Raw genomic sequence first — 26,438 nt, forward strand, 5'->3', positions numbered from 1 at the left:
GGAGCTCATCTGGCTGTAGATTTGGAGGTGTATGAGCAGCAGAGGATGAGGAGATGTGGAAGCTTGTCAGGCAGCAGTCAGGAGCAGATCTGGAGCAGCAGCTGGAGGTCCAGGGCTAGATCTGGAGGAGAGGAATAGAGAGACAGAGGAGTTGGGGCAGAACTGGAGCAGAGGAGGCAGAGAATGAGTTGGGGCAGGCTTAATAGCCAGTTCTGGAGCAAGAGGGGCTGCAGCAAAGGATGGAGGTGGTGAGGAGCAGCTGCAGGTCCTATCACTGAGAGTGAGGGGGTAGGGAGTCTTTTATAGGCGTGACCCGGGAGGTCGGCCAGCTGGTCGGTCAGTTCCTAGGTCGGTGGGCTGGCCAGCTGGTGGGCCAGTTCTGGTTGGCCAATTCTGGTCGGCTAGTTATGGCCAATTCTGGTCGGCTAGTTATGGTCGGCCATTTTTGGCCTTTCTGGCCACTTGTTTGGCCCTGCTGGCTGTCCTTTTGGCTGGCCTGTTTGGTGCCTTTTGTGCCTTTGGCTGGCCTTAATGCCCCTAAAATAGGGATTGCTGATAGGTGGTATGTTCGGCATTGGGCAGGCCATGGGCCTGCAATAGGCTCCTACTGGGGCAGGGCAGTACATGTGACAGTGGCTGAAGGCCACGTGGCAAGGCGGGCCAGCATGGGGCAGCAAATGGGCTGCCATGTGGGCAGCACACTAACATGACAAAGGCTGCCGCATGGGCTGCACACAGGCTGCCATGTGTGCAGCACAAAGCTATGGAATCCAGGTGCCAAGGAAGGGCCTGGCAGAGGCTGTACAATGGAGAAACAGGGTGAAATTGGAGGCGCAGCAGGATGACCTGTTTGGGCAGGATTGTGTGCAGGGTTATGGCCTGCAGCAGGTCCTGAACATGGCGGGACAGGCACGGACCTGTACGGCTGCATGGCGAGGGCTGTGGGCGGGGTCTTGGCCTGCAACAGGCCCTGGAAGCAGGCCGTACATTGGCAGATCAGGAACAGCTACCAGTCGGGGGCATTGGGCAGGCCATGGGCCTGCAATAGGCTCCGACTGGGGCAGGGTAGTACATGTGACAGTGGCTGAAGGCCACGTGGCAAGGTGGGTCAGCATGGGGCAGCAAATGGGCTGGCCATTGATCGGGGTTTACAGACCAGCAGGTCGGGTGCGTAGGGGCAGTCTGGTCGGCCAGATCTGGCCCCTACGAGGTTGGTTGGTTCAAGGGCCTTGTGCCCTATAAAAGGAGAGGCCCCTTGGCCTCATTTCATATCTTCTGGAGCAGCACTTCAGGGAGCAGAAGGAGCAGCAGACCAGCAGTCTATGAGCCTACATCCAGGAGGACATAGAGGCTGGAGAGTTGCAGACCTAGCTCAGCAAGGTGCTGCCCACCTAGGCTGATTCACAGGCAGTAACGTGGAGAAGAACACTCTGGATAGAGAGTCTACATATGCTCGAGGTGGAGCACGTGGGCTCAGAGATCTAGAAGTGTTTGACATCTAGTAGGAGAACCTTTTGGTATTGTATCCTGTCCTACTTTGTGGACGGACGGAAATATAAAGAGTTTCTTCTGTATTTGTCTTTGAGCATTGTCTATTTACTGGCTTGCACATCTATGCACATTAAGTTAAGAAGTTTGTGATTCCACACCCCACACCACACTGTGTGAGCTCTTGGGCAATTCTAAAAGTCTTCCGCTGTGCGTACCCTCTGTTGGGTGATTTCTAACACACGGAGCATTCTCCTCTTTATTATGGGCAGTAAATGGTCCATGTTTTGCCTTGGTCTCCTACTCGAGATTATCCCTCGCTAATTAGGCATCACTGCCCTGTATTGGTTGAGGTTGTGGATTTCCCCCAATGCTAGGAAAAGCTCTTGCCAAAAATTGCAGCATCGTTGGGCAAGGTGCTATGTCCACTTCGGCAAAATGGAAACTCTAATCGATTTAGCATATTGTGGGAAAGTCACTGTGAATAATGTTACAATGGGCATTGCTTTTTATAAGCTTAAATGTGGTCTTTTGGCAGGTGCTTGCTTTGAATGCGGGAAGTTTGGCCGTATGGCTTCGCTATGTTCCCTAGCTTTGCACAAGATGCCCATGCCCTTGGAAGCAAAACAAAGATGCCCCTGGCACTTCTGGGCTTAAAGATGAAATCAATAAACTGGCTATTGCTGTCCAGGATAAAGGAAAGGCGAATGTCACTGCTGTTTGTAATGGTAATGGTCAAATGCCCTCTGCACCTCAGGTAAAAGCAAAGGGAAAAAGGTCAAATGAATGTTGACAGATCTTGAGGAAAATAGTCTCAGAGAGGACTCTTCCGTCTCGTACGTAGACTGGTGATGATTTAATGATACCCCTGATGAGAATTCTGGCATGGGTGTTACTTGGCTGCAGTGGACGATGAGTCATACTCTTTCTCAGAAGATGAAGTTGCCTTGTTGTTGCCTGGCCCACAAGATCTAGTGTGACGTTAGGAAAATGTCTTGGATCCTATGGCTGACACGTACTCTTGATTGCACCCTGTTCGTGTGATAGACTTTGTACATATCAAATATCTGAATATGTTAGCACAAGCCAAATGTTTGACTTACAATGTACAGGGGTTATGTGACCTGCAAAATTGGAAATTTGTATGGGCATATGTCAAGAGATTGCAGCCTTATTTTGTTGCCTTATAGGAGCATAATCAGCATGGTTATGCAGGCCAGACTGGACATTTTGCAAGATATGACATTTTCTATGCAGGTGCCAATGCATTTTCTGGAGTTGTAGTTCTTGCGAAACATGCTTTGCAGCCTGTTGTGGCTTTCAATGACCGAGAAGGTTGATGGATTGTTTGCAATGCCTTTTGTATGGGGAAATTTTAGAGTTTGCCTCAAGCTATGCAGTGGTATCCTTGGAAGCAAAATGCTTTCCTTTGTGGGAATTTCAATAATGCTCCGCAGCCAGGAGATAATACATTGGGTTAGGGTGGAGTCTAACTTGTGACAAGGAATAACTTGAGGTTAAGATTGGAGCTAACGTAGATCTGGTTTAGACACCGTGGACTAGGAAAAACAATGCTAATCTAGGAAAAGTGAGGCTTGGTGGAGAAGTGAGGCTATGTAAGGCAATACTGGAGTTGGGTGCTAAAGATAGAGGAGCCTGGCTTTATGAGAGACAAGCCATGGGCTTAGTTCATGGGAGTTGTGGGTGAAAGAGTTTCCAGTGACATAGGACCTATAGGCCTTGGAGTAGCTGGGACTTGACAATGTCATCCTTCAGGGTGATGGCGTGTGGCAACCAGAACAGTGCTGACTGGCCCACCTGCAAACGCCCTCCATAGACTGCTGACTGCAGTCTGTAGGACTGCTGACCAAGGGAGCCTCTGCTGCATATAGACAGGCCCTAGAGGCGCATTTTGCAGCTCCTCTGCCTACGAGATGGGCCAATGACTGGGTGTCTTTCAGCTCCACAGCCAGCCCTAAAGACGGGCTTACTCTCAGCCCTAATCCAGGACTGTAGAACAATCAGCTCTGGTGGGTTTAGTGGCCCTTGTTGTTGAAAACGGGGAGAGGGTGAGAGACACATGATTGGAGACAAGAGCTGAGGCACGAACTAATGTTGATTGATTATCTGTTCACAGCAAGTACATAGCCTCTTTTATAGGCTGGGCAAGCCTTATCTTCCCACACAGACACCTCATAGATGAGGTCACACACAAGAGAATCTAGATCCTATAATCTAGGGGAGGAATCACACCTACCACATGAGGTGGCACAAGTGGCCTCAAGACTCTTCACACACACACAACTGTAGGACACTCCTAGGACTCTAGGACCACACACACTAGGACTTCGATTCCAACAAACCCCCCTTCGGAGCTATGGTGAAAAACTATGACATCATCCAGATTGTGCATCCCAGGCAATCTCAGAGGCTAACAGCTGAGCATAATTCAGAGGTTGAACCAAGCACTCTCATGGCTTAGGTGTCAACGTGATCAGAGACTCAAATCTGAGCATGGATGCATGACCAACTCATAGGTCTAGGGAGTACACCAACATCCTGGAACTCGGCCAGGCCTGATAAAGGAAAGATGTAACAACCCCCCTGTCTCCTAACTGGGTACATGGAAATAAGTGGAGCCTTTTATAGGATAAGGCACACAAAAAGACAAATTATTACATCATTTTAGGGGGGACTACCCAAGGGAGAGTACCTAACACACATGACTCTAGAAAGCCCACTCTTCATCTATCACCTCATGGAGGGATAGACTAGAAACAGCAGCAGTGCAGGCTTGTTCCTCAGGTCCAGAAGGTGTAGCTTCATCGTCTTTGTCCTCGCTCTGCTCCGCAACCAGTTTGGCATGTTCTTTGTCTTGTACCTTTGCCATTTTCTTGAAGCAACGATCCTCTGGATGGCCAAGTTTCTGACAGTAATTACATTTAAGAGGTTTTCCTTTCTTCGTGGGCTTATTCTTGAGAAAGAATGCTTTGCCAGATTCGAAGGAAGATTCTGCTTTCTCTGTAAGCCTACGGTCCTCATCAATGAGATGAGCTACCATATCCTTAAAGCTCATATTGCGGCTGACTCTTAGGACAGCAAGGATCTCATTGTACTTGGAAATGTCTTCAATACTTGAGAGAAGTACAACAACTTGATCATCATCTTCAACAATGGCTCGGATGGTAGATAATTGTTGGAGAATTGACCCAAGATTGCTCAAGTGTTCATTGAGGGTGTCAGTTTCCTTCCTCTTGAGCTTGAAGAGTTTTTGTTTGAGAAATACTTTGGAATTATTGATCTTATTTCCAAACAAATTCTCTAATTTTTCCCAAACGTCATTTGCAGTCTTATCAAAATCCACATGGTGGATAAGGTTTTGAGCTAAAGCTAGGCCAATGATAGCCATTGCTTTATCATTTTGGTTCTCCCACCAACTGATTCTATCATCATCACTTTGGGGTTTTGGCTCCTTGCCATTGGTGATATTCCATATCCCTTCTCGCATAAGAAGAAGCCGGAGTTTCGTCTGCAAAGTTGGGAAATTGCTTCCTGAGAATTTCTCGATGAACGAGGAGTTTTTTATGCTATCCATTGGTGGGAAGGTCTTAGCTGTTATTACAGCCAGTGTCTAAATCCCTTACAATGTTTACTCAAATTTCAAAAAAGGCCCAAATTTTACATGGTAGAAGCTTCAATTATGCCAAAGGAAGACACAGGATAGAAAAGCCCTAAATTTTTGGGTTAGGGTTACTGCAAAAATTAGGGTTTGCAGAAAATTGGGGCTTTTCTAAATTTCTGACAGAAGAGTTCTCGTTCAACGGTTGGGAACCCTCACATCATGAAAACACCCAAAAAAAAATTTCGAGAAGTTGAGCATAAATTGTAAAGGGGCGAAAATTAGTCACGAACAGGGCCTGTGTGGCAGTCAAAATGATGACTGAATTGCTGCAGCATTATCTTCATATGTTGGTGGAGAGGAATCAATTGGAAATCTTCAGCAGCACCTGATCCATTCCGACTGAGGGACTGAGGGAATTACGAAAGGGGAGCTGCAACGTGGGCAGGAGCTGTAGCGTGGGCAAGAGCTGGAGCAGCAGCGTGGGCAGCTTCGGGTCAGTAAGAGCTGCGTTGACGTGCGAGTCGATGCCCACGGCCCTCAGGTCGTCCATCGCCGGTACATGCAAGACGCCGCCAAATCATCGACGGATTTAGACACCTTCGTATGAGCTGATACCAACTGTCACCAACTGTTGAAGAGATGGGTGAAGACCTTCGTTGGCGCCTAGATAGTTGTCGGTTATCGGAGCTAATGAAGGAGCTCGATTGCTTCTTAGATCGTTTGAAGTGCAGTCTTTTTGCTGCTGTCAACTGGTGCAAGGCTGGAGCCTCGTTTCATACAGCCTGTACATATGTACCACGTGGAGCCCGATATTGGCTGTGCTGCAACTCTGAACTAAGGGATGCCCATGCCCTTCCCTTCAGGGGGGGGATGCTTTTGTAGGGCTAGGGACCCCCCTGTCTGACCGAGAAGACTCTATAGACTGGCTGACCCAGTCAGTCTGCCAGCCAACCAGAACAGGTCCACCTGGAAATGCCGTCCACAGAGTGCCAACCTCAGTCTGTAAGACTGCCGACCAAGGCAGCTTAAACAGGCCCTGCATGCAGGCACCTTCTGCAGCTCCTCTGCCCACTAGATGGACCAATGGCTGGGCATCCTTCAGCCCCACAGCCAGCCCTAGAGATGGGCTTACTCTCATCCCTAATCCAGGACTATAGACAACCAGCTCTGATGAGTTTGGTGGCCCATGTGGCTGCTCTAAAAAGGATGTACAGTTTTTCCCACTCTCCCATGTGGCACTATGTACACCCAACATCCTGTAGGTGTCGAGCCCCATTGCACTCCTCATTTGGGGGTTCACAAATGGGGCATTGACCCTCCAACGTATGGGAAGGGGGTTCTTATACACACACCCTCCTTCCTACCCACCCCATTCCCCCCTTGTGTGATTGCTTTCTTACCTTGGTTTTCTTTACATTTAAAAAATGTTAGATTAGATATACTCTAGTCTTAAGTGGAGTTGAAAGCCTTCTGTTCTGCTTTGTCCATGTTATATGAAAAAACTATACAAATGAGGCTCAATGTGGTTGTTGGCATGTTTAAACGTTAACTTCTTTGCATCAAAATCTATTTTCATAATCATTTTCTGCCTTTTAGCAGAATCTTGATGAAATGCATAGTAGTCCAGGCTTGCACGCTGCTGCGGGGCCGGGGCTTGCTGAGGAGTGTTCTACACTCGTAAGTTATATTTTGCTATAAGAGTTTTCATCTTACAAAATCATCTTAAACTTGGTGTGCACAGTAATATTAACAAAAAAAGAATAATGAGTCCAAGCCTCGTATTGCATTCAACTTCAATGGAAGTCTCTAATGATGGATCTGTCTTCAAGCACAGGGCGGCTGTAGAACTGGTATGGCCAAAGTGACTGGTGCTTATGATCTACCTGCAAGGTAAAGATGCACATTTTATTTTTGGAATGTCCGTGGTAGGTCTCTGACAGGCAATATATATATAGTCTGCTGCAGAGAAGGCGTTGTTAGAGGTGATTATTGTTCTGAACTGAAAGTGTCCCCTCACCAGGAGAGTCATACACACAGTGGGTCCAAGATACGCTGTGAAGTATCATACTGCTGCAGAAAATGCCTTGAGTCATTGTTATCGATCATGTCTTGAGGCTTTGATTGATTTGGGCCTTCAAAGGTAAATATTTGCCTGTGCATTTATCCTCTGTAAGAAAGCTTGGAAAGTTTCTGAAGCTATTGTGGCTGAGCTTGGATGGCTCTTTTTTCTGAGTGGGGGGTTCTTTTGTCTCCTCCAGCATTGCCCTGGGCTGTATCTACACAGAATCGAAAGGCTATCCTCGCGAAGCTGCTGCGCACGTCGCAATACGTAAGCAGCTGTTGGACTTAATAGTGTACCTTGGATCTTCTGCTATTACCGTAATGTGTGGCAATGATGCATGCATTTGGAAAATCTAATTGTTCCAAGGATGACTCAGGGACTGTTCGGCGATTTCTGGAGAAACATAAAGACAAAATTACTGCTTTAGTTTTTTGTACTTCTACAGCATCGGATACTGAAATATACAAGAGGTGATTATTAAGGCAGTGATCTTGTACATGTTACAAATGTTGTCTTATTGGAATCTTTTTGCAGGACAGCCTTTCCTCATTTTATTAAAAGATTAAACTGTTTTGGGGTTTGCAGATTACTCCCTTTGTACTTCCCCAGGAATAAATTGGAAGAGGAGATGGCTCGGTCGAAGCTTCCTCAAGATGTCGGAGATGAGAATGGAGAGACAAGTATTACTGAGCGCAAAATCAGAATCACAGCTCTACCAGCAGTTCCAAATTCGACAGTCTCTGCAAGATTTGTACCCATTGAAACTGATAGTGAAATGGGTGCAAATAGTTTGCAAGTTGCCTCGGCCAGGTCTGAATCTCTTAGAGCCTCTCAAACTTCAAAATTCTGTTCAGGGAAGGGGTATGTGTTGAAATGCTGCTTTGTTTCTCTATGCAGATCTTTGTCATTGGACTCTTTGATAGATCCTTTGTTTATGACGATGACCAAGGATCCGGACCAAAGGAGGAAGGAACAGTGGGAAAGAGTGGCACAAGCACAGGCAGGCTGGACTTGGGCAAAATGGCTAGGTTTGGGGAGCATTGGTGGGCCTCCTCTTACGGTGGCAGAGGAAGATTCACTTCATGCTAGGTATCTTGCACGGTCCAATGCTGTCAACCTCACGGAAGTTGCAGAAATGAAGATTTTGTGAGACTCTCTCTCTCTCTCTCTGTCTGTCTCTCTGTCTCTCAATCATTCAAAAGGCATGCATGTGTTACGTTCCTTTACCTCTTCATATAGTTCTCCCCATGCACAAAGCCATTGTCTAAAATGGTTTGTAGCTCTAGTGTGGGGTTGCTAGTTAGTTGCATCGAAATGGATTAAGTATTGCTCTAAAACTTCAGAAACATTCTGAAATGTTTCGAAGCTGCACCATTCAAAACACTGAAAGGGCGGCCCTCAAAAAATAAGTAAAAAAGAACATTTTTTGAATGTATTTATAGGATGCCTAAGGTCTGCATTTAAATATTTAGTACTTAGTTCTCTATGATGGTTTTGATGAGACAGTATATCATTGTAATTTTGCGTTGTGAACTGCAGAGTGAATTTTTTAGTTCCAATTTTGTGTTGAGGTTTAAAGTCTCAAGCTATAATCTGAATCGGAGGTTTGATTATGTTATGCAAGTTCTTTATTTTTTAATGATGGTAATAAAGTTATTAAATTTAATACATCTTGTGTGTTACAAAACTCCCACTATTTTGTATGCCTAATACAAATGAGATCCCTTCTTCTATAGTTTTTTTGTGATTTTTCACATATTTGTGGGCCTTGGGTACGGGTTTTGGGACATCATAATGGATGTGTCACCTTCCTTCTCTTGTCTAGCCTTATCTTACGTATCATGGGAGTAGCACCCTGATTTATCCTCCCAGCCAATTCTGCCAAGACTTCCCAGCAAGAGAGAGAGAGCTGTAATCCAAATCACGTAAATCCAATCCTTCTCTTCTCTCACTAGCCTTAGCAGACCCCAAATCCCTAGATAGATCTAGATGCCACATGTCATCCATATAGGGCCTTCCTAATGCAACATTTCACCCCTCTCTTGGGATGCATTTAATTCCTTGCCCCTAGGCACAATCTTTGCACTAGGCCCTTGGTCTCAGATCTATCTAGTCTGGTGCTATCAGCCCTCACCTAGGACCTTGACATTAATCCCTCCCGATCATTTACATAAAGCGCAAACACATATATTACAAAGATAGATCCTATAAGGGAAATGTCGACTGATTCTTCCGAGGTCATGCTACCTCGACTAGAGCGTAACATTCCTTCCCTCTTCAGACATCAGTGTCCTCGATGATAAAGTCCGGGAACACTCTCCGCAACTGATATACGGATTCCCAGGTAGCTTCGGATAGAGGCTGACCATGCCACGCAACCAACACCGTGGGTATCTTCCGATTTCGTACTTGCATTGTTCCTCGGTCCAGGATTCTTGTTGGTTTGCGCCTTGCAATATCCTCTATCTCCTGAAACAAAACCACACCTTCGATTAGTGAGTCACCAGTATGTAAAAATTTCTTTAAACGTGAAACATGAAAAACCGGGTGCACCTTACACCCCTGTGGCAATTCTAATTTATAGGCTACACTGCCTATTCTCTTTAGAATTAACCACGGCCCATAGTATCGAGGTGATAACTTAGCACACTCTCCTGAAGTCAACGACTTCGAGTGCGAAGGAATTCTGAGAAAAACTTTTTCTCCTTCTTCAAATACTCTTATAGACCGATTTTCATCCGCATACACCTTGGCTCTATCCATAGCCTGGCGGATATTAGCTCTCGCAAGTGCTAGCATCTCCCGCATCTGAACTACAAAGTTCGCGGCACTAGGCACTTTCTGAGGTACTCCAACTATAGTTGGATTAGCTGGTCTATAACCATAGTTCAGCTCAAACGGACTGAACCCAGTAGATGAATGTTTCCTATCATTGTAGGCAAACTCCAACAATGGCAACCACTTGTCCCATGTATGTTGCCTCAATGACACATATGCCCTCAGCATATCCTCTAAAGTTTGGTTGACTCTCTCCGTCTGACCATCCGTCTCAGGATGATCCCCACTACTCATTCCCAACTCAGTCCTTAGTGTCTCAAATACCGCTGTCCAAAAGTGACCGGTAAACCTGACATCTCTGTCTGACACTATGGATCTAGGCAATCCATGCAGACGAAATATATGTCTAATAAACAACTCCGCTACTTGCGGGGCACTAATAGACTCTCTAGTCGGAATGAAGTGAGCCATCTTGGTTAGACGATCAACCACGACAAGGATAGAATTATACCCTCCTTGTGTTGCAGGTAGTCCTACAATAAAATCCATGGAAATGCTCTCCCACTTACTTAGTGGTATTTCCAAGGGCTGTAAAAGTCCGGGTGGCTTCACCCGCTCGGCCTTACTTACCTGACACGAGAAACACCGTGTCACATACTCATGAATATGCTTTTTCATCTTTGGCCAAAAGAAATCTCGCTTCACGAGATCATATGTCTTCTCGACTCCTAGATGTCCCGCACACGGGCTATCATGGCATTGTCGGATGACTCTCTGCCTGAGATCATTCTGACCAGGTACTACAACCTTGCCATTTCTAACTAGCATACCATCCCTTATGGCATATCTTGCATAAGTTTGGCCTTTTCTGGATGCCAGGTCATCCTTTTCATTTTCCCCGGGTTTTAACACATGAGCCTTAGGCCATAAGCTCTGGACAAACTCGTCCACCTTCTGAGTTTCTCTGATCTCGGTCATTAGAGCACTCTCTAATACCGTGAAACTCAGGTTGTGCATAATGCGAGACAACGCATCAGCTACCTTATTGTCTTTTCCTCTTCGGTACCGAATCGTTAGATTAAACTCCTGCATGAGCTCTGCCCACCTAGCTTGGCGACCCCTCAAGTCAGGCTGTTTACAGAAATGTTCATGATCCACATCCACATAAAACTCTGAACCATACAGATAATGCCTCCATGTTTTCAAAGCATGGATAACAGCATACAACTCCAATTCATGAGTTGGCCAATTCCTTTGAGAGGGAGAAAGCTTCTTGCTTTCGAAAGCTACTGGCCTTCCCTCTTGAAGGAGGACTACTCCTACCGCAATGCCACTTGCATCGGTTTCTAGGAACAACGGTTTCTGGGGATCAACTATTTTTAACACCGGTCCTGAGACCACAGCTTGTTTTATGGTGTTAAAACTTTCCTGTTGATTCTGTCCCCAAATAAAAGGTACTTTATCTGAGGTCAGATCAGTCAATGGCGATACTATTTTGGAATATCCTTTGATATGCCTTCTATAAAACTGGACAAATCCCAAGAATGATCGCAACGCGGTCAGACTCTGAGGGATTGGCCAAGTTAGTATCGCAGCCACTTTCTTCAGATCCATTTGTACCCCCTGTGGAGTAATTATGAACCCTAAATACTCAAGCCTAACCATACACAGTATAGTTTTCTTTTTATTCACATAAAGACTGGCTTTCCTCAAAGTACTGAACACTATCCTTAAGTGTTCACAATGCTCAGTAACACTTTTACTGAACATCAAGATATCGTCAATAAAGTGTATTACGAACTTTCCGATATACGGACGTAGTAAATCGTTCATAAGCATGACGAAGGTCGCTGGAGCATTGGTAAGTCCGAAGGGCATTACCAAAAACTCATAATGACCAAACGTGCTTCTAAAAGCGGTTTTATGCACATCCTCGGCTCTAATCCGGATGCTCTAATCCGGATCTGATGATAGCCTTCTAGCAAATCATCAATCCGAGCCATCGGATACCTGTGCTTAACAGTGATATTATTCAATGCTCTGTAATCTATACAGAGGCGAAACGTATCATCCTTTTTCTTCTTTAATATCACTGGTGAAGCAAAAGGTGAGAAACTTGGTTGAATCTGCCCCAACTTGAGGTATTCTTCCAGTTGCCTACGCACCTCCGCTTCTTCAGTAAAACTCATTCTATAGGGAGGTCTATTTACAGGTTCTGCCCCCGGGATCAGTTCAATTTTATGCTGAACTTTCCGTTCTGGAGGTAACCCATAAGGTAGTTCATCCCTAAAACATTCAGAGAACTCCTCTGTTATAAGGTTAGCCAGCTTGGCCATCTCATCACTTTGCATAACATCAGTGCTAGCCGAAGACTCATCCACTGACTCTACCGATGCTGTGCAAAGGTATAAAAACTCTACTTGAGCCTTTCTGATTTCCATCACGGAAACCAACGGTCCCTGAGGTATATCTCTTTCACCTCGCAAGACATAAAGCACATCATTCATCTTGAATTGATATACGTGCTTTTTCCAATCAATGGCTGGATTCTTCCTAGAATGCCACGCCATTCCCAGGGCTATATCGGCATGAGCAAGCTTGGTTATTTCAAAATCAAGCTTCTCAGCATAGTCCTGAATCCGAAGCTCTAACTGGGTAACCCTTTGGTCCCATACTTCAGTTGAACTTCCATCAGCCATCCTGACTGTATACGCATAGTCAGATGGACTTGTCTTTAATTTCAGCCTCTTCACGAGCTTGGAGTTAATCACATTGTGAGTTGACGCTGAGTCAAACAACACAATGACATCATGACTGGCCACTTGCCCTTTCATTTTGATTAACTCCGTATCATTGAAGGCTGTATACCCCGTTGCTGCGGACTTAGATAGGATGTTATCAGGTGCACTCGTCACTAACTTAGTAACAGACACACAGAACAAACAAGGTACTAACCTCTGAGAAGATCCCGCTAGCTGAATCTGCATCTCTTCCGCTCTGGGACTTCCCTGCATCTCCACGTTGCACTCTGAGATCACCATCTCAGCCATCCGACGATCTTTATTACGTGGACAATCTCTCCACTGATGAGGTTGAAGGCAACCAAAGCATAAGCCTTCTCTCCTCGCTTTTTCCCGCTGTTCTGGGTTCAAGGGAGATTTAGACCAAGCCCGAGCTGCCATTGGAGTTACTTTCCTCTTCACTCCAATGGTGGTACTTGGTTTAGGAGTTTCAGCCGGTCTCGCCTGCTTGGCTTGACCACTCGGCTGCGAACCACTCCCTCTACTAGCCCACTTCTTCTTAAACCCAGATTTCTTCGGATACCCATACTGGGTTCCGACCTGTGCAAACCCACTCGGCTTGCTGCCCTTGGCATCCTCGTAGTTCAGGGCTATAGCTATTGCATCATCTAGCGTGTTCGCGTACTTAGCCCGAACTTCCATTTTTATTCGATCATTCAATCCAAATATGAAATCTTTCACTTGGATTGATTGAGGCAGGGGTTCGTCAACCTTCATTACACTCTCTCGAAACTTATCAGTGTATTCTGCCACTGATAAATTTCTCTGACGAAGGTTCCTATATTGATCCCAAGCTCGGGATGCTTCGTCAGGAGGTAAGAAGTGTTTCCTGAACTCTCTTTTAAACCCCTCCCAGGTAGTGGATGCTATGCCATCTTTTTGTTGTTTAATCCACCACCGATCCGCAGCCTCACTAAACATATGGGTGGCCTCGCGGATCTTTTTGATGTCATTTCTGATCTCACAAATGGCGAACGCCTCGTCCCATTTGTGTAACCAGGTCTCAATGACATCGGAGCTACGGTCGTTCATCCGACCAGAATACTTTTCCGGTCTGAAATTGGCAATATTTGGCACTTTAGCCTTCCTAGGCTCGACCGTATGGACACTAGACTCCAGTTCCATTGGAGCCTTTCCCTTCTCTTCTCGAGAAGATCTGGCAGACATACTCTGTAACGCTCTCCTAAGTTCAGACTGCCCTGCGTTGGCTTGTAATTGCTGCGCTAACAACTGTTGCAAGGCATCCTCCAGCAATGCAATCCTGCCAGATAAAGTATGAGCTACTGGGCGCGATCCCTGCTGGGTCGGTCGGACTCCTGATTCACCAGGGTCCCTCCTGGAAGCCCCTTCTTCTGCTTCCATTTAGTTCAGTAGGTGTTTTGTTTTGGGGCTTTAAAAAAAAAAAAAAAAAAAAAACACCCCTAGAACACTGTATTCACAAACTGATGCAATTCAGTGTACTGACACTCTGAACACAATTCCCTATACTAGGGAATTCCTGCAATCCCACATTCACACTGATCAAGCATTTAATACAGGCATATATCACAGATGGCGCTTTTCCCTATACTAGGGAAATTCCTGCAGAGTCTAATTCTAACGTCTAATTCTAACTGAAACGCACAGGCATCTGCTCAAGCATAATTTGTTCTTGCTATAGCATCATCAACTGCGACCTCTGCCAAAACCACAAAAGTCTAACGGCTTCCGACAAAACAGGAATAACGAAAACCAAAAGGAAAATAGATAGAGTGCTCCTTGGACTTCGAATCCCACAGCGTGCAGCCCAAGTAATTTGCAATCAACTAGCTACAGCATATAAGCGGAACTGGTGGCCAAAGAAGTCCCAACTACGAGCTGTCTATGTGAGCTTGGAGGGCCAAGGCTACGGCGGAACAGATGGCGGCGTGCTGTCAACTATATTCTGTCGTCACAGGTTCGTTCACGACCAGTCTGCGCTCCTCGTCGAATGACTTATGTAAAACTCCTTAAACACCACCCGTGGCCCAGCAAGGCCTTGTGACTGTGCATCGACAGTTCTGGCCAAAGCCTTTGCAATCTCCAAGTTAATTGATCGGCGCCGTGCCTTCCAACAGTCCCTGTTCCGTCAGGGTTACGGGAACCTTACTCTCCGTTCCTGTCGATAAATCTCCCAGCCCACGGACTAATCTCTTGCGCCAACGAACCAGCTAACCCCACGCTATCTTCGTCGAATCGCTGCATCAGCCCGTTCGTGGGTCCACGTGAGCGCCGCGATTGATCCGTCACCAGCTACCGTCCGTCGACGTAGCACCTTCACGCACCACGTACGATCGACGACTCTCTCCCGCCGTTAGCCCGTTACTGTTCGTCGACCAGCCACCCTTCTGATTCGTTTCTCTCCAACCTTCTGCTCTGATACCAACTGTCACCTTCCTTCTCTTGTCTAGCCTTATCTTACGTATCACGGGAGTAGCACCCTGATTTATCCCCCCAGCCAATTCTGCCAAGACTTCCCAGCAAGAGAGAGAGAGCTGTAATCCAAATCACGTAAATCCAATCCTTCTCTTCTCTCACTAGCCTTAGCAGACCCCAAATCCCTAGATAGATCTAGATGCCACATGTCATCCATATAGGGCCTTCCTAATGCAACATTTCACCCCTCTCTTGGGATGCATTTAATTCCTTGCCCCTAGGCACAATCTTTGCACTAGGCCCTTGGTCTCAGATCTATCTAGTCTGGTGCTATCAGCCCTCACCTAGGACCTTGACATTAATCCCTCCCGATCATTTACATAAAGCGCAAACACATATATTACAAAGATAGATCCTATAAGGGAAATGTCGACTGATTCTTCCGAGGTCATGCTACCTCGACTAGAGCGTAACAGGATGATTCCCTCGTGTAACTCTCTAATTCCCTGCCTAACGGATGGGCTTTGGAAACCTTATTGGCTGATCCCTCATGTCCATATAGACAGCCACTAATTTCTTTTCTCATGTCTTCTTATCTATTTGGATTTTGATTTAGTGGCATGCACCATAGGATATGGTGTGTGTGTGTGTGTGTGTGTGTCTCTCTCTCTCTCTCTCTCTCTCTCTCTCTCTCTCTCTACACACACACACACACACACACTCTTTTTTTTTGGTGAGAAGAAATATTTTATTGCTGTGAAATAATTACATTCATAGTTACTCCAAAAGCGGAGTAACTACTACTCAACCGAAAATCTCAGTATAAGCCATATATACATCATGATCAATCAAATGAGTGTGAAAGCAGTCATAAAACGATTGCCTCAGAGATCGTTTGAAAAAAACGAAAGATGAAAAAGTAGGATCACCAAAGACACTATGATTTCTGTCCATCCATAGAGTCCAAAGTGCCCAGTAGCGCACCCAAACAAAAAATAAATCAAAACCTGTCTAGCGGGATGAAAACCAAATAACCGGAAGAACCTGCTAAAAGTAACAGTAGGAAATCTCGCTAGAAGCCCTTGACGAATGAGAGCGAGGAAATCACAAGTATGTGGACAGTGCCAGAAAATGTGCGGCACAGATTCAGCAGGATGTAGACATCTGTGGCAAGCAGCCGGGGCAATATGTCTATGTGCGAGTAACTGCCCAGATGGGAAAATGCCAAGTAGGACTCGCCAGAGGAAAAGCTGTTGCCGAAGAGGGATTTTATAATGCCAAAGGAGACGTAGCCGCTTTCTCTACCACTTTGATGGGTGATCCATATGCCAAACAGAATTGGCTCTGTCAGAAACCCAAGACGGAGGTAACAACACTTTATACAGAGAAGGCACTGTGATATGTGACAGCTTCAAAGGACGGGTTGAAGAAGAGGAAGAATGGAGAGTCCAATCCTCAAGCCTATCCTGAAGTTCCAAACGAGGTACCAGCAAGAAAGGTTGAAGCATTTCTGAAATTTTGTGCCATAAAGGACGATAATGAGCTCCCAAACCATACTTGCTAGTAGTTGCAGAAAAAGATAAAAGAGTGCCATCATCCTGAAGTACATCCGCCACAGAAGCAATACCTTTGAAAGATATAAACTAAGAACGCCCTTTGTTCTTGTATAGCCAAAGGAGGGTGGAATACTTTGGACCAATAAATATTCTTAGCCCTCAAGGAATTTCCCAACAAAGAATCCCTACCATTCCATTCCAAGTGGGATAAAATATGCTTCCAATCAAGAAGCAAACAAGAGACAAAAGGGCAGCCTCTGATCTTGCCTTGAATAGAGCCAAATAGAAAATCCCACTGTGTAGGCTGCCAATGCCCAAAACCAGAATTATCAATATGCAACAAAAGAGAGCGGATCATGAAAGCCCAGGGCTGATGCCCTTGCATAAAATGCAACATCATTTTCCCCCTGTGAACAATTATATGCATTTGAATATTGAGTATGTTCAAACCCCTGTGCATCTTTGGAGAACAGAGACGATGCATAGAGAGTAATCTGAGACTTTTCTTGCCATTTTTTGTACGCCAAAAAATCTCCATGATAGCAAACATAAAGGAAATCAGATCTGCTTTAGTAAACATGATGAGGGGCAGATAGAATTGTATGTATGCTATCAAAATGGATTGTGTTATTCGCAAACGAACATGTAATGGCGAAGTTGCAAGCTTTCAATATTCAAGTTTTTTCCTTAGCAGCTTTGTGAGCACCCAATCAGTTTGTTGAGAATGAGTGAGTCCCCAACGTAGAGGATAGCCCAGGCCATAAAAGACTATGCCAGTCTTTAGCATGCAACGGCAATAGCTTGGATTTCTGAAAATTCACATGAAAACCAGCAGCTAAGTCATATGTGGAAAGGGCCTGCATAATCAATGAGAGATCACTCTGAGTATTTTTCGGGGTAAAGAAAGAATCATCAGCATATGCTTGAGCGATCATGCTACGGCTGCCAGGAATTTCCAATCCATGCAACATGCCAGTGTCGAAAAGGTTGTCCATTTATTGAAGCATTGGATGAGTGGCTATGGCAAATAGTAAAGCACTGAGGGGACAACCTTACCGAACCAAACAACCAAGAGTCCAGGTTGTAGAAATTTTTCTTGAAAGTATGCAAGCAACTTGACTATCTTGATATAGCCAATTGATAATGTGCTGCATTTTTGTGCTAAATCGCAAGGCCTGCATTGTTTGTGAAAGAAAGTCCCACTGAACAGTATCAAAAGCTTTGGCAATATCAACTTGCAATAGCAAAACATCCTGCTGCATATATTTGGCATATTCTATTCCAACATAGGCATTAGCAATGTTATCTATGATATGCCTACAAGGAACAAAACCATATTGCGCAAGATGCAACCCATCATGGAAATAGCCTTTTATCCGATCAACAATCATTTTGGTAGTAAATTTGTAAATGACTGCCATAAGCGTGATAGGTCTCCAATCAGCCAAAGATTCACAGATTTGCTTTTTTGAAAGGAGTTTAACAAGACCTCTCTTCCATGTGTCTGGCATTTTCTGATTTTGCCAAGCAGAATTCATCATATGCAGCAAAGTATGCTTCAAAAGAGACCAATATTCTAAAAAAAACTCAACTGTAAGACCATCCCATCCTGGAGTTTTCCATCTATCACAAGATTTGATTGCATTTGACAATTCCCTTTGAGTAAAAGGTTCCTCCAATTCCAAAGCTTGAGTAGTGGAGATAATAGAAGAAACATGCTATAAAAGTAAATTTCTTGCAGACAAAACTTGCTGTGAGGGAGGATCTGCATAACCAAACTGTTGAGAGAAATGATTGTGTGGAGAAACCTAGGGTCAAGGAGTTGATTTTGGTGGCGTGTGTACTCTAGTTATGGGCAGGAGATGTTGCTTAGGTTAGATAGGCTGGGTGTTGACTCTCTCTCTTTCTCTCAAGCCTCCGAGTTTCTTTGGATTTTAGATAGGTTGTGTTTCAAGTCTCTTTGCTTTTAGGATTGCTTGTGTTTGACAGGCAACAAAAGAAAGTCACGTTCTAAAATTAGTAGTATATTTTATTGATGACATTCTGAATTATAGCAAATGTATTGTTGAGCATGATGAATGTGCTTAAGAAAGTTTTGGGCAGTTTGAGGTTTGCTTGTCTTTTTGTCAATGATAAGAGAATCGGTTATGTTATGGATGGTTAGGTTAGAGTATTTGGGTCTTATTATAATATTAGAGGGGGTTGAAATGGACCCAAAGAAAGCGGATGCTATAATAGTGTGGCTAGTTCTTGAGATTGTGACAGCTTTGCAATCATTCTTAGATTTTGTTTAGTTTTAGTAGAAACATATCAAAGGATATGGCGATATTATATCACCCTTGACTGAGTTAACCATAGAGAGAGTACTTTTTATCTTGGGAAAGAATCAACTAGAAAGTTTGATACTATAAAGAAAGCGGTTGCTGATGGCCCTTTACTATAGGTTGACTATCTCTAGAAATCATATGCAAGTAATCATGTGGCAAGAGCGGTTTTACTTCAAGAGGAGGACTTGCAGCCTTTATTTCTTTCTCCCTCTCTAACATAATTGGCTAACTCATGAATATGAGTTGTATGCTATGATACATTTTTGAAAGTATGGAGGCATTTTATTTCCTTTAGTTTTATATGGTACTTGACTATGATACTTTGAAGTATTTTTGTAGATAGCTAGATTACAGTGGCACCGCCAAGTTAGGTTGGCAAAACTCATACAAGAATTTAATGTGACAATTCGGTATCGAAGAGGAAAGGAAAATAAGGTTTTTGACGCATAATCATCCATCATGTGTAATATGAGTTTCAAAGTGTTAGAGAGTGCTCTAAAAATTGAGATGAAGGAAACTCAATAGTCCAAGTATGTCCAAACCCTCGGCTATTGTGATTGAACCCAAGATGGTAGATGACTTGGCATCTAGGAAAGACAAGATGTGTGTACAAGATAGACGATAAATGGTGGTATGCTTAAAAGAAATCACAAGTCGTTTTGCTTGGTCGAAATGCTCTCTAATAGAAGACATGCCATGATAGCGGGGCATTCAGGTGTCTAGAAGACATACGAGCTTGTTAAACTTGATTTCTCTTAACCGAGGATGAAGAAATACATTCAATGTGACGTTTTTCATGTCAAGTGACTAAGGTAGAGTGGGTGAAGCCACCTGGCCTTTTACAACCATTGGAAATACCATCAAGTAAGTGAGAGAGCATTTTCGTGGATTTTCATAGTTGATTGTAGTGCTTGACCATGGTTTTGTGGTCTAGGGTTTCTAAGATCCCTAATTGTATAGTAATTACTTGCATGATCTCTTCTATACAATCACTTATGCAGGGTCTCGCTATAGCTCAGAATTTGTTCTTTGCTCTCTTGTAGAGGCTCTCCCTAAACTAAGAGTGCAACAACTATTTGCAAAATGCACAATGAACCCAATACATAGCAAACCCTAACTAAGGAAGAGCCACCTGGTTGCTTCTCACAGAAGCTAGGGCCTCAACCCCCTCCTATGTGGCATTGACATATTGTGCCCAATTAGAATGCACTAGCACACATGCAAAAATGCATACTGGCTTCTAATTGGCTGCCCTAGAGTGTGCAAGATGTGGGTGCTTTGTCTATGTGGCATGTGGCAAAGCCACATGAGTTAATCCTATGAATTAGTGCCATATGGCACTCATCCACTCCATTCATGGTGGACTTATGTGGGGGTATGCCACATTGTGTGGCCCCTTACAAATGACTTACCACTTATCAATGACATACATCATTGGTGGCTTAACCTAGGACCTACCACCCTTTTGACCTTAAAATAGCCCTAACCCCAAATCACCCCAAGGGTGATTTAATGAACTAAATCAATAGTTCATGAATAACTTTTTCCAACTTGCAACAAACTCTTTCTCTCTTGATGCCTTATCAAAATCACAAACATTTCACCGCCTACCTTATGAAAAGAGAAGCAATCTTTCTGATGCCATCAGGTGTGCCTAGAATTTCTAGGATAAATATGGAAGCGCTGATCAGTCCCCTAGACTAAAGTCCTCTTGTGATTTTGTAGAATGAGACACTTTCATGTGTAGCTAGCCTTCTTAAATCAGAATATGGTTATCTAAACCTTGTTAGCTAGTTGCTACTTATCAGGGTAGTGCAGTTTATGTTAACGTTATTCAGTTTTTGGTGCTGGATATTCTGCATGGTATATAAGAGAATACCTGCATGGACATCCTCGCTTTACAATAATTTTGTTGTTTGTTTTAATGGTTAGATCGCATTTTGCTATTGTTGCATTGATTACAACATGCTCAATCATAAGAGAATACCTGCATGGACATCCTCGCTTTACATTAATTTTGTTGTTTGTTTTAATGGTTAGATCGCATTTTGCTATTGTTGCATTGATTACAACATGCTCAATCATCAAGGCATATTGCAATGAGCCATGTTTTCACCTATTAGTGGGTTTGCAGGTTGTAAGCATAACCCAATTAAACACATGTTTAATGCTTGACATTGTTTCATGATACCATAAGAACGCAACCCCATGTATTGAAACTTGGTTTATCACTTACTACCAAGCATAAGTTGATTGAACATCACACTGTGTGCTTTGATATTGTTTCATGATACAATAAAAGTGCAATTGAACGTATTCAAGCCCTTATGAAGGCAATCGGGATGTAGCTTTTAATGTCCATAATTTTGCTCCATTTCATTAGTGAATCTGTTTGTGATTTTGTCATTATTCATAGCATTGCAATTGAAACCCAATCTTGATGAAGATTTGTCAAACATGGTTATGGAACTGACATGACAGTGATGGCTTGTGGAAAGGTATCGTGGTGGAGTTGATGTGGAAGGTCGACCAGTGATGGTAGTTGTTGGAGCCCATTTTTTATTGCGTTGTCTCGATCTGGAACGATTTGTGCTTTATGTTGTGAAGGCAAGCCTTCTCTGCTTATTGAATTGATATAAGTCATTGTAGTTTTACAGTTCTTTTTTCATTTCACATACTAGATGGACTTGAAGAAGATGCATGAGCTCTTTCTTTCTATCTTTTTATATAGCTGGTATTCGACAATGATGCTGTGAAATACAATGGTGATGCCTTTATGTTTTATTTTTGACTGCTTATATTCATTTTTATAGCTCTGATGTCCTCTTGATGCTATGTTTGGACCAGATTACTAGCTTTTGATGGGTTGTAAGCTTGTGGGGAATATCATTAAGTTAAAAACAATGCTTTCGATGCTTCCTTACATGATGAATTTCGGCTTGGTTGTTGTAAATACATAGATACATGTAAATGTGCATATGTACTATATACGTGAAACATGCGTATATATCCATATGCATCGATGCACATGCTTCTGTTTTAGCTCTATTTTCATCTTTTTAGCTTATATTGCATGTGTGAAGGTGTGGTACGAACCTCTAGTTTTCCTATAGGTCGTGTTTGGATGAAAAGGTTCCCCAAACTTTGGCATCACAGGGTTCTTTGATCTTTTCCAAACTTTGGTCAACCTTGGTAAAACCAAGGTTATGATCTTCAATACATCTCAGGTCACTATGCATCGGGAGTGGTTTACTTTTGATTGGTCACTGGTCGAGATTGTTTCATCAGATACCTACTTGGGGCTTATCTTTTCCGGACCTATTTTAACCATGAGACTGGTGATGCAGGCTCGCCTGAGTAGAGGATATGCCTCGTTAGCCAGATTGGAGAGGTAGTGCTTCCGTTCACATTTTTAGGACCCTCGGACCAAATGTCTACTTTTTGACTCCTTGGTTCGATGGGCAGGGATGTATGGCAGCCCTTGTTCGGGGCCGGACTTGTTTGATACTGATTGGGCTCGTGTAGAGCAACTATAGGTTTTTATGCTATCACGGATTATTCGCAGTAAGCCATCGGTTCCTCACTAGATCATTTAGGCTGAGTTTGGATCATCACCATTGCAGCTTGATGCAGCATTTTAGGGCATTACCTACTTATCGAGTCAGGGCATTCGGAGATCACACCTCTGTACGCAATTGTGGTTAGCATTGTCCTCCTCCATGGTGTTATCAGAGGCAGGGGACCAGAGATGCTGGTTTGTGCACATAACGAGATGGTTTGAGTGATGTTGGTTCCATATGGATAGACTTGCTCCCTTCCAGTACAACATTGATGCGCCATTTTTCCCACTCCGATATCATGAGGTCAACCAGGTCATACGTGATGATCTTCTACAGCTACACACATTCCGGACCTGGTTGGAACCGAATGAGCTTCTAGTGAAGCTCAGTTTCTACAGAGAGCATTGCTTGCATATCTCGGATGAGGGATTTATTGACCCACCAGGGTACGCATGGATTCACTTGCTCCATTCATTGAGGATCTCCATTGGGCGGTTTCGGCTCCCTTCACATAGACTCCAAATTGAGAGTGGCCGGGCAGAGGGACTACCAAGAGAGAGGCGTATATGCACTTTGTGCGACCTACAAGAGGTTGAGTTGGAGGAACATTTTAATCTTCAGATGGCCTGTTTACTATGAGATCAGAGGACGTTTTTATTGGCTATTTAGAGATAGCTTTGGGCGGTTATCCCGATATCTCGCTTTTCTAGATAAGATTGTCTGGCCACGTTCATTCATGAGGCAGTTAGGCATTGTGAGCGCCTACTCTGATCTTAGAGACAGGAGGAGTGTACCCGGGTGGACTCTTCTCAGAGCATGATCTTGGAGTTCTTCTAGCCGGACCACATAGACCCCCTCCGTACAAGTCCTAGGCATGATAAGGACCCAGAGCCAATGACACGGTAGCTCAGGCAGAGGGTTGATGCACAAATTACACTTGGGGACATTCCCTCCCTGTTCAGAGTGGGTGTGAGACCAGCAGGGGTGATTGTCACTCTTGTTAGGCGTATAGCCGTGACCAGGAGACATCATAGGATTGTTTCCACAAGGAGCCGGCAACATTCTATATCTGATTTCATGTTATCGCTCCCTCGCTCTTGACGAGGGAGGGGGCCACATTGACCTTGGAGTACATTTCAATTTGTATTATGATAGCGGTTGCTTTGCTGTTGATGGTGATGGTGATGGTGATATGGTGATGTTGTAGATGACTACTTTTGATATGACTATGTAGGATACAATTTCTTTTGCTTTTGTATGTGTGTGGATGCTCCACTCCTCCAGCTAAACTTGTATTAGGTTTCTCACAGTCTCATAGACCCATTGGTCTTTCGAAGACTTTAATAACCTTTCTTTCTTTCTTTCTTTATCTCTCTCTTTGTCTTTCCAGTGGGATACGGGGCTTTGGAGGTGTAGCTATCCTTTTCAGATCATACTTGAGGCCATTCATATCTGAGGTACAGAGAGAGGAGCATATGTGGATACGAGTCCGATTACTGGAAGCACAGGCGACCTTCATTGTTGTGTGCTACTTCTCCCCAGATACATCATCCTATGCACATGAGGTTGCCACAGAGGGAGACTGTCCATATGAGATGATATATGATGACATCACGGTGTTCTCCAAGCATGGAGGTATCCTTCTTCTCGGTGATTTCAATGCACTTATAGGAGATAGAAAAGTGGGCTTGTTGGACTTTGATGATGACTCTCTCATAGTATCGGAACTAGATCTAGCAAAGCTCGGGATAGTGACACACTCAGTAGATGCACCACATGTGATAGGGTATGGGCGTCATCTACTTGAGCTGGGAGCTGTCCATGACTTGATTATGTATAACAGTCTCCAGAGATGACCGTCATCTAGCGGGCTCACTTGCTTCCCCCATGGTGGAGGGACTAGTACAGTGGATTATTTGATGTGTCCCTTGACCTTTGTACCACAGATACATGACTTAATTGTGCCTCCTCCCTACTCGGAGCTGGCCACTCATACCTAGCTTTTAACATCTTGGCTACTGTCCCCTCCACACCCACCCATGTCTAGGTCCATTTTGACCGTGCTCTTGATCCAATCTCCGTGAGTCATTTAGCTCGAAAGCTCTTGGGTCTACTTGGACATAATGTAGACCTTAACCGTGCTTCGGATATCCTTGTCTCGGTGGCATAGGATGTTGCCGCTAGATCCTTTCCCACGACCGATTTGCAGCACATGCCCTAATTGGGACGATGCCTCAGAATCCTTGGTATGATGAAGAGTGCAAAGAGATGAGATCTCACCTTACACTTGAGCGAGCCTTGGGCCATCTGACGACACATGAGTTGCTGCAGATTTCTCGACGACTAATACGTTGTAAGAGGTGGGCCTTCCTCACACATAGGATGGAAGAGGTGATCCCACCATAGGATGGGGCCTTCTATTTGAGGGGAAGCCTTCTATTTCCATCACGGATCTAGGGGTTTGGCCCACTTATGCGAGCTCACTCTATGATGTTCCGATGTAGATGCCACCGTCATGTCCTCCATGCCCAGGCCCGCCACATGTCATTTATTCACTACATAGAATGTACGAGACACACTCTGCTGTCTTGTTGATGCCATCTTTCAGACAGAGACTTTCATCCACAGAGTCTGGGACTTACCCCATTGGAGACTTTCGAGGTTGGCCCTAGAGTCATCCAGACAACTCGCAGAGAGTAGGGTAGACACATGGTATGCACACATATCTACATGGCTTGCCAGGCATAGTATCCAGATGGACAGGCTTCCCCCCTTTCAGTACAGCATGGATGCACCTCCTGAGTCGTTCCCGCGAGATGAGATCAACCATATCATACGGTTAGACCTCCTCCAGCTTCACACATCCCGGACTTGGGGGAAGGACCAGGAGCTCCCCACCAAGACCCAGTTTTATCGCGACTACTTCTTGAGAGTATCAGAGGAGTGATTCATTATCAAACCCCAGGATCTCGAGGATAGAGAAGTCTCCCATAGGATTGCCATTGGTCAGATGTGGGTTTCGTCCCACGAGCTGAGGATCGAGGCAAGGAGAGCAGCGGGTATACCCAGAGAGCAGCGGGTTTGCATGCTATGTACGCTGGGGGCGGTTGAGACAGAGGAGCATTTTCTTTGTGTTTGCCTAGCCTACTACGAGATTCGGGGACGCTACCACTGTCTCTACCTAGAGGGGAGTGGCTTCGGTCTGCCACAACTGATCCATTTCCATGACCAGGTCTGTATCGGGCTTTATCTAATGGAGATGCGGCGACATAGGGAGACGCTTCTACGACATATCATAGAGCAGCAGGGGACATAGAGGGTGACCGGGCACAGCCACACGTCACAGACTTCTATACATTTGAGTCAGCGCCCGGACACAGTGGAGTGGAGGAGGAGCTAGCTAATATGAGAGCAGTCTGGATGAGCAGCCAGCACAGTACCACCGAGAGAGGGGCGCAAAGGCCACATGTGCGAAGAGAGCCCCTAGAATACACTCTATTGAGGTTCGACCTATTACATCTTTCCTCAGGGGAGACCGACAGAGACGAGGGGTCACCCTAGACATAGCCCAGAGAATGTAGAGAGCGAGGAGACCGCGTCCCCCTCCGTAGCGCAAGACAACTCGATAGACGCAGATATGAGACATCTTCGCAGCTCACCAGAGAGCCATCAGTGTACCAGGCTTCGGTTTCGTCCGAGCGCCTAGATAGATTGATTGATTGATATGGCCCACATTGCAGTTGTACTTGACTTTTTTTTCTATGATTATGACTTTGTTAGCATAGATTAGTACTCAGCAAGGGTCCTAGCGTACCCTTTGCTTCAGCCCACTGAGGCTTGCATGAGTTCG

At 44.7% G+C, this 26,438-nt stretch overlaps 1 protein-coding gene across 3 annotated transcripts in view; it reads left to right on the forward strand.

Moving 5' to 3' along the window:
• LOC147898753 (appr-1-p processing enzyme family protein) overlaps positions 1–26,438 on the forward strand; it is a 71,241-nt gene that overhangs the window by 2,260 nt on the left and 42,543 nt on the right. For 2 of the 3 annotated variants that reach the window (XR_015541520.1, XM_087379081.1), the window contains exons 2-9: positions 6,710–6,787; positions 6,945–7,000; positions 7,131–7,250; positions 7,369–7,439; positions 7,549–7,642; positions 7,758–7,982; positions 8,070–8,318; positions 21,527–21,635. Coding sequence is in view for 2 of the 3 variants with exons in the window: in XM_087379081.1 (XP_087235207.1) it covers positions 6,710–6,787; positions 6,945–7,000; positions 7,131–7,250; positions 7,369–7,439; positions 7,549–7,642; positions 7,758–7,982; positions 8,070–8,318; positions 21,527–21,635 (1,002 nt within the window). In the remaining variant the exon portion in view is untranslated. Of the gene's footprint in view, positions 1–2,026; positions 2,217–6,709; positions 6,788–6,944; positions 7,001–7,130; positions 7,251–7,368; positions 7,440–7,548; positions 7,643–7,757; positions 7,983–8,069; positions 8,319–21,526; positions 21,636–26,438 lie in introns of all 3 variants that reach the window. The other variant, XM_087379082.1, reaches the window with a different exon arrangement.

The sequence above is a fragment of the Dipteris shenzhenensis genome, chromosome 9, assembly GCF_047967505.1.
Source record: "Dipteris shenzhenensis isolate YYH24624 ecotype China chromosome 9, Dip_SZ_1.0, whole genome shotgun sequence".
Taxonomy (NCBI): domain Eukaryota; kingdom Viridiplantae; phylum Streptophyta; class Polypodiopsida; order Gleicheniales; family Dipteridaceae; genus Dipteris; species Dipteris shenzhenensis.